Raw genomic sequence first — 7,500 nt, forward strand, 5'->3', positions numbered from 1 at the left:
TGATGACGAGAACATTTTCAATTAATCAGGTCAGAGTTAAAGGGAAAAAAAGAAGGACCAGTCCATTAAGAAAGCCGGACAAGGAGTTATGAAATATGAAGAGGTTCAAAACAAGAGGAAAAGGAATAAAGCAAAAGCAGCTACATAGATATAGAGCGACGAGACTGTTCCCGAAGGATAGATATTACCGATAAAACTAAAGCAAATGAATTGGATGTTGATGGAAGATGATGAAGAATTGATATTAGCGAGTGTATTTTGACGGAAGACGGTGGGAAAGAAATTAGATGACATCATAAGGGGAGATATTGGAAAGAGATAATGAGTTGTTAAAAGTGATGAGTAAATGAGGTCCCATGATGCTTGATGAAAGCGGGAGAGATGAAGAGAGAAGGTGGCGAGAATTTATGGCAGAAGAAGGAAGGGTTCGAAGGTAAGAACAAAAAGTGAATTGTCTGAAGTTGAGAAAATTTGCTGTTGAGAAAAGACTTCAAGGAGCTGATAGTAATGGATCAAGGGTACGCATGTTATTGGAAGAGAAAGAGAGGAGGAAGAACGTTATTGATGCTTGTGGAGGGAGGCGAGGAAAATATAAGAGATGATGAGATACTGACGACACGATAAGAAGGGGATTTGGATACTGATGTCTGTGAGAGAAGGTGACAATGATGATGGAAGCGACGGGTCAAGGGAAAAGTGTTATGTATTTTTTGCAAAATTTGTAATGTCACTCTTCGTTGGCTGAACGGCTATTCGAGTCAAGACCCCAGCACTCCTACAGATTTCTCCCAGTAGGGGGTTAGCGCCGCCAGTGCAACATGCGTGGTGCTCTGTAGGCGTTACTAAAGGAAGTTTGCAGCGCCCCTTCGACCCTTAGCTGTATCCACTTCGTATCCCTTTACCTCCAGCCCTGTTCCGTTCTTCAACCTTTGTAACCGGTAGTAGGTACTTCTCAGTGCAATTGTGGGGATACCTCCCAGTTCCACCTTTAGATCGTCGTGCTCCATTTCCTTTATTTTCTGGACCTCTTTATCTTGCTCTCCTTCCACTCCAACTCCCTCTTCTGACTTTTAAACGCTGAATGTCCAAAAGTGTCCCATTGGCTTGACAATCTAAATCTCGTAAAGTCAAACCTACAGACCTCTCGTATTATATTTTTTGGAGTTCAGAATTCCCAGACTGGTTATTCACGTTATTTGAATGTTTATTCCTTATATCTCAAATCGTATTCTATTATGCACAGGTTAAATAATGTTTGGAAAAACATTCGGTTTTTCTACGAGAACAGTTATTTAGAAATGCGTTGGGGCTCTGATTTTGAACCTTGTAATGCGATAGCAGGTTGAAATTTCCAGCAACTTGTGCATATTTAGTTTTCACTGTTGTAATATAATTCCATTCACGCATTTACTTCAAGGAATGTATTTATCCCTGCGAACAAAGCCTTTTGTTTAGCAAGCGCATTAGTAACAAAATGTATTTTCAACCATGAAAGGATTTTTTTGCATCTGTATGTTTTTTCTTATGGTTATCCTTCCTCTCACCCTCTACCTTGTTCTGTCTCCTCTCATCACATCACCTGCTTGCAGTTTTTATTTCCTTATTGTAAATTATTTCCTTATTAGTTTTTTAGTAGAATGTTCTTGCTTGATAATTAGTTTTTCGGTCTTTTTTTATTTATTTATTTTATTTATTTATTTTTTTTTTTGGTCGACTCATCACCCACTTACCAGAAATAGTCGTGAGTTATTAAATTATTGCTCCGGCTTCAATAACTCTCCCATCTGAAAAATAATCAGTTAGTGAATGACTATTTCCCCGTGTAATTAGGTTTGTGGCAAGCAATCTCGTTTTTTGTTCGTCATTCCATTATGCATATGCATGTTTTCGACGACGCAAAATAATCTTGTTTGGACTTCCAGTTAATTGGAAAGAGTAGAGGATAAAACGGTTCCATTTTATGATTCTGGGACCTAGAATGAATTTGTTTGGTCTCGACGGGACTCCTCTGGGGCGAAATTAAAGGAAGTAGATTGTCTGTCATGTTTGGATTTCACGAGACATGTAAATTTATAATTTCGAACCTCTCGCCCATACCATCACTTTATTCACTCCTTTTCTCAGTCGTCTCAAGGTTATAGAAAGTGTGTGGGAGCTCGACGAAGCTACTTCAAGTTGGTAATGTGAAAGATGTAACGCGTTTTCTTCAAGATGGAGAAACCATGCCACCTTTTTTTTATTTATTTATTTATTTATTTAATTTATTTATTTATTTATTTATTTATTTTTTGGACGTTGTCGGTTCTCCGAATTGACTGTGAACAGGAAGAGAGAGAGGAGAGAGAGAGAGAGAGAGAGAGAGAGAGAGAGAGAGAGAGTTACACACCATCAAGGGAAAGCGGTGCACTTCAATAGAGTACTGAAGAACTGAGGAATCTGGTAGCGTTTACAGCACCAGTAACGCGGAAGAAGAATAATCGTTTGGGGCCGTTTGAAAAAATAAATTGTTAGGAGTAACAATAGGGTAACGTAAAAGAAAATTGCCTAGGGAAGACGGAAATGGTGTCCGGGAATACTTTGATACCAGATGAGTGGTCGTTGGAAGGAAGCAGGAGGATGCTGGTTGAAAGCTTGCAGAGACTCTCAACGAACTTCCTACCGCCCACATCTTAGCTCTAACGACCCGGGAGTAAATTGGACGCCTTGAGAACAAGAAAAAATAGCCTTGGGATGAGCCAAAGAGAAAACGAAGCGATGTGCAAGAGGAAGTAAATGTTTGTAGTGAAGGACAGGTACTTCTGAATGAAATAAATCTACATTTTTCAGTTCTCTTTCTTCCTTGCCCTATATTTCTGTTATTATAGCCTTACCATCATCCTTACAGTAAAAAATGTTCCCTCTCTCTCTCTCTCTCTCTCTCTCTCTCTCTCTCTCTCTCTCTCTCTCTCTCTCTTCCCTTGACTATGGTAATTTCGTGAAATTAAGTTTGGTAGATATATGCAGACATCTTGATATTGAATTAAAATCTTAGATGAAATAAATCGAGTAGGAGGAGAACCTAATCCTTGCACTGACAGAGAAGTTCGTCAATTCTCAAAGCGAATTACTGATGAGGTAACTAATGCCTTAGGTAATTTTCAGTTTTGTTTCTGCTTAAATTCATGTACTATGATAAGTTAAACCTGAAATTCTTGTTAGGGTGTAGAAAAAGGGAGAAAAAATATTTCATTAATCAATCTGGAAATTAATTTTGTAACGACGAAGCACAAGTTCATTTCTAAAAGCAACGATCCTTTAGGTAATCAACTGGGTTTAACCGGAACTCTAGCTGGAATATCGATCCACTTCCATTGCCTTCATTAGTCCTCGTTAATCTGTGCTCAAAGCCATGGAATCGTTTCATGATTACATGAATCTGACTTTAGTGGAATAAACTTTTTCTGCATGTTTCTCTCTTTGCCAAAATGCGTAGATTTTAGATCTGGTGCACCTTATTCCGAGGATCTTATATTCAACTTTTCCATTATTAATAATATTATATAAAGCAGAGAATAAATATTCCAACTCTTTGACTAATGTCTTCTTTGAATTTATTTTTCCTTCTGTGTTTAGGAATTGCCAAAAACGATATTCTTCGTATTGTTGATGTTATCATCATCCTCTTGCTATCGTAGTCTGTGCGTCAGTTCTTTTGAAGTAACGATCCATTCAAAAAAAAAAAGAAAAAAAAAAAAAACTGCTCAAAGCAGCTAACAACCTGGAGAATCTTCACTCTGCAGCACCATTCATCCTGTCAGGTCTTCTTTATGCTGTAGAAGGCGATGGCGGAGGGCACCGGCGGCTAAGAAGGTGTTTTGTAAATATAAGGGCAGACTTCATTTTTCTTTCTTTCATGATATTTACCCTCAGCCTAATGAGCTTTTTCAGTTAACTTCTCATTAGTATTCGTCGTTACTGCGTCATCATTTTTCAGGTGCCCTGACCTTCTAAGAAACATTTTTAAACATGAAATCATTTATTGTTATAATTTTCATTAATTCATCCTTCTTGATCATTAGGGGTAGGGTCTTCCCACAGAGGAAGAAGGGAGTTAAAAGCAGGGATCATCGTCACCATTAATCTTCTATTCATTAGCTTGATAAAAACGCCTTTGATATCTATAGTCCAATATTAACTGGGTGAATTCACAGGCTGATCACAAATGTAATTAGCTTTGACCTTCAGTTATTTTCATTATTGACGTCGGACGACTCTCTCTCTCTCTCCTTGCCCTACATCCAACAGGTAGATGGTTTGAAATCAGAGTACGCTCTGGTATATATATATATATATATATATATATATATATATATATATATATATATATATATATATATATATATGCTTTTTTTTATTTATTTACTCGTGGTAAAACACGCAGCCATCTTATTTGAATTATGTGAGCTATTCAAAAATTGTTTAGCCTTTTTGTTGTGTACTTGATTTTTATGATTTATTGGGTTTCCACTGACTTGAGACCTAAGATTCTGCTGATGTTTTCTTACCCGAAAAAGTAATGGTTTTGTCCACATATATTTGTGTTGTGTTTGTCGTTATTCAAATGGGACTCCCACTGAGAGTCAAGGCGTGAATAAAAAAAGGAATAAAGAAAACAAGGAAGAACGATATATTGAAGTTTAGATATGACGTAAAAGAACGACTGTCTCACGGCAAGTTATACGATTACGTTTCTTGTTGTGGGAGAATTCTTTAGAATACAGGTAATAGTGAAGAAGAAATATTGGAGAAATCCCCATGTAATCATTGTTTTTAACTATGGCTCTTTTTAGCTTGGAGGGTGTTGCCTGTCATATTACTTATTAAAAACCAAAGTATTCGTAGGTGAATAGGCGAATTGGGTTAAGTTATTATTTACACAGAGATATATTTTCTTTGAGAACAAAATTTATGAAACCACTGTAATCCAAACTTAACTTGTGCTCTTCTTGTTTCTTGCAGATTGGTTCCTTGCAACGATATACACATCTTGATCATGTGCCTGACGTCGAAATCAGGGGAAGACGTGTTTTATAAATCTTACGACCTGTGAACCTCAGCACTGTACTCGCCCCGAACCGCAACTTTCCGATAAATGAGACGGAATTTCTGAAGCCAAAACGATAGATATATTCATATATACCTGTTTAATCTATAGGACAATTCATGACTCCCTTCTCTCGGACGATGGATGTTCCAATTCTCAGTGACGAGTCATTGGCACATATCTGATAGTTCAGCAGCACATCGATGGACGGTGAAATGACGCCGAGTTGTGAGAAGAGCCTTGGAAAGAAAAGAGGTGTCATGGGAGAAGAATAGTTTTAGAATATTGCCCCTGAAGAAATTGAGAGTCTCTCACGAGATAACCTTGAGAGGAGATAGACTGGCATGCAAGAGCGACTCTGGTCGTGACCCTTTCTGCTCAAGAAATTATGGGACGTGGAGTGGCTCTTGTCTGCCTGAAAAGTCAGGCTTAGTTCTCTTCCTGATTCTTCTCTCAGTTATGCCTTCGATGGCCAAAGGTAAGTAGTGCCTCTGATTCTGATTAACCTTCATTCAATCTCTGTTGCAAGAGTCAACATTTATATCCAGATAGTAATTGGTTGACGTTAACCGTTGATAACATGCAAATTGGAGATTGCTCTTGAAAAAAGTATCTTTTAAATGTATGAAGATTCATCTACCTTCTTGATAAAGTAGTCCTTCATTACTTAACGTAATTTGAATAATAGGTTCATAGCTTGTATGATGCTTTTAACTTGGTAAACTGTGGGTGAACGAAACTACTTTCAGAGGCAGATTAAAACTATATATATATATATATATATAATATATATATATAAATATATATATAATATATATATATATATATAATCTAATGCGTTTGTGTTGAATAATGTCTATGCTGAGTAAGGGGTTTTTTATCGGTTTTCATGACACGTACAAAAGAATGTAACGTAATATGTACAGGTACATTTACTGATATCGATTACTGCATTCATATACAACACACAAAATCACCTATCTCCTGATCGTGGAGAAGGTTTGTCTCCAGAGTAATGCAAAACTAAGGTGATCTGAGATTTATTAATATTCTCGTTGATGTTCTGATTTTTGAATTCTCTTTATAAAATTCACAGTGTGTTAACGCACAGCAGGTATTATTTTATTTGATGATCGTTAATATATATATTTATGGTTGAGATGTGGTTGAGGTTTGTTCATCGTTTATGAGGGTTTCTGTGGGGCCTTTTAGTCAGTGTAATATATATATATATATATATATATATATATATATATATATATATATATATATACATATAGATATATATATACATATATATATATGTACATGTACACCATATGTGTGTGTATATAATATATATATATATATATATATATCTATATATATATATATATATATATATATATATATTTATGTGATATTTCTCACATACTTATTCAAAGATAGATAGCTATTCATCGTTAGGATTAAAACAAATTGTTATATTTCTTGCTCCACATCCATTCCATTGAGCTTCAGCGCAGTGGTTTGTCCAGTATATATTATATATATATATATATATATATATATATATATATATATATATATATATATATATATATATGTGATATTTCTCACATACTTATTCAAAGATAGATAGATATTCATCGTTAGGATTAAAACATATTGTTATATTTCTTGCTCCCATCCATTCCATTGAGCTTCAGCGCAGTGGTTGTCCAGTTAGTTGATTTGGTATTAACCTTTTCCTTAAAAAAAAAAAAAAAAAAAAGTTGTCATATTCCAGTTCAAGGTTTAAACCAGTTTTTTAACGAAACCTTTTCAAATCCTTAGGAATTAATTGTGATGCTTTAAAGTAATAATGCTTTATCAAAACATGAAGGTTAAACAAGCCACTAATGCTTTGATTTCAGTTTTTCAATCGGTAAAGGCCAGCGTCATTTGAAGATCACTTGTCACACAATTTACGAAACTTTTTGACGGATATTTTATTAAACGTTCGTCATTGACAACATTTTCAGACTATGACTCCTCTGACCGTCAGTCAGTCGAGCCCCTGAATGTACTGAATGTCCTTTCTTGGTGACATTAACAGATGGCAAACGCCGTGATTCTTCCGTATTTTTTCGGGCAAGATATTTTATTGCATTGTTGAGTTCGTGGCCAAAATAATTCACTTCATCAACGATCAAATTAAGTTGCATTTTATTAGCGAAACTTTTAATTATCATTATGATTAATAGTAGTTCTAGTAGTAGATGTAGTAGAGACAAAATAAGTGCTTCCTTATTCGGTCTTCAATTACACTTATTTGATCATGAGAGCGGCTGTTTTTTTGGGATCGTTTATTAGTCTTTTTCCAGCGTGAATGATAGAGTTTATCGGTGGTTCCGTTTGTACTTCTATTATAAAGCCCAAACTTGCGTCGGAATTGA

The 7,500-nt window shown here is 35.6% G+C and overlaps 1 protein-coding gene across 2 annotated transcripts in view; it reads left to right on the forward strand.

The window, feature by feature from the left end:
• The window catches only part of LOC135221790 (neuronal growth regulator 1-like), a 141,689-nt gene that overhangs the window by 97,445 nt on the left and 36,744 nt on the right, over positions 1-7,500 (forward strand). For both annotated transcript variants that reach the window (XM_064259643.1, XM_064259644.1), the window contains one exon: positions 4,999-5,561. In XM_064259643.1, coding sequence (XP_064115713.1) covers positions 5,543-5,561 — 19 coding nt within the window. In that variant the 5' untranslated portion in view covers positions 4,999-5,542. The remainder of the gene's footprint in view (positions 1-4,998; positions 5,562-7,500) is intronic.

This window comes from Macrobrachium nipponense, chromosome 3, assembly GCF_015104395.2.
Source record: "Macrobrachium nipponense isolate FS-2020 chromosome 3, ASM1510439v2, whole genome shotgun sequence".
NCBI lineage: Eukaryota > Metazoa > Arthropoda > Malacostraca > Decapoda > Palaemonidae > Macrobrachium > Macrobrachium nipponense.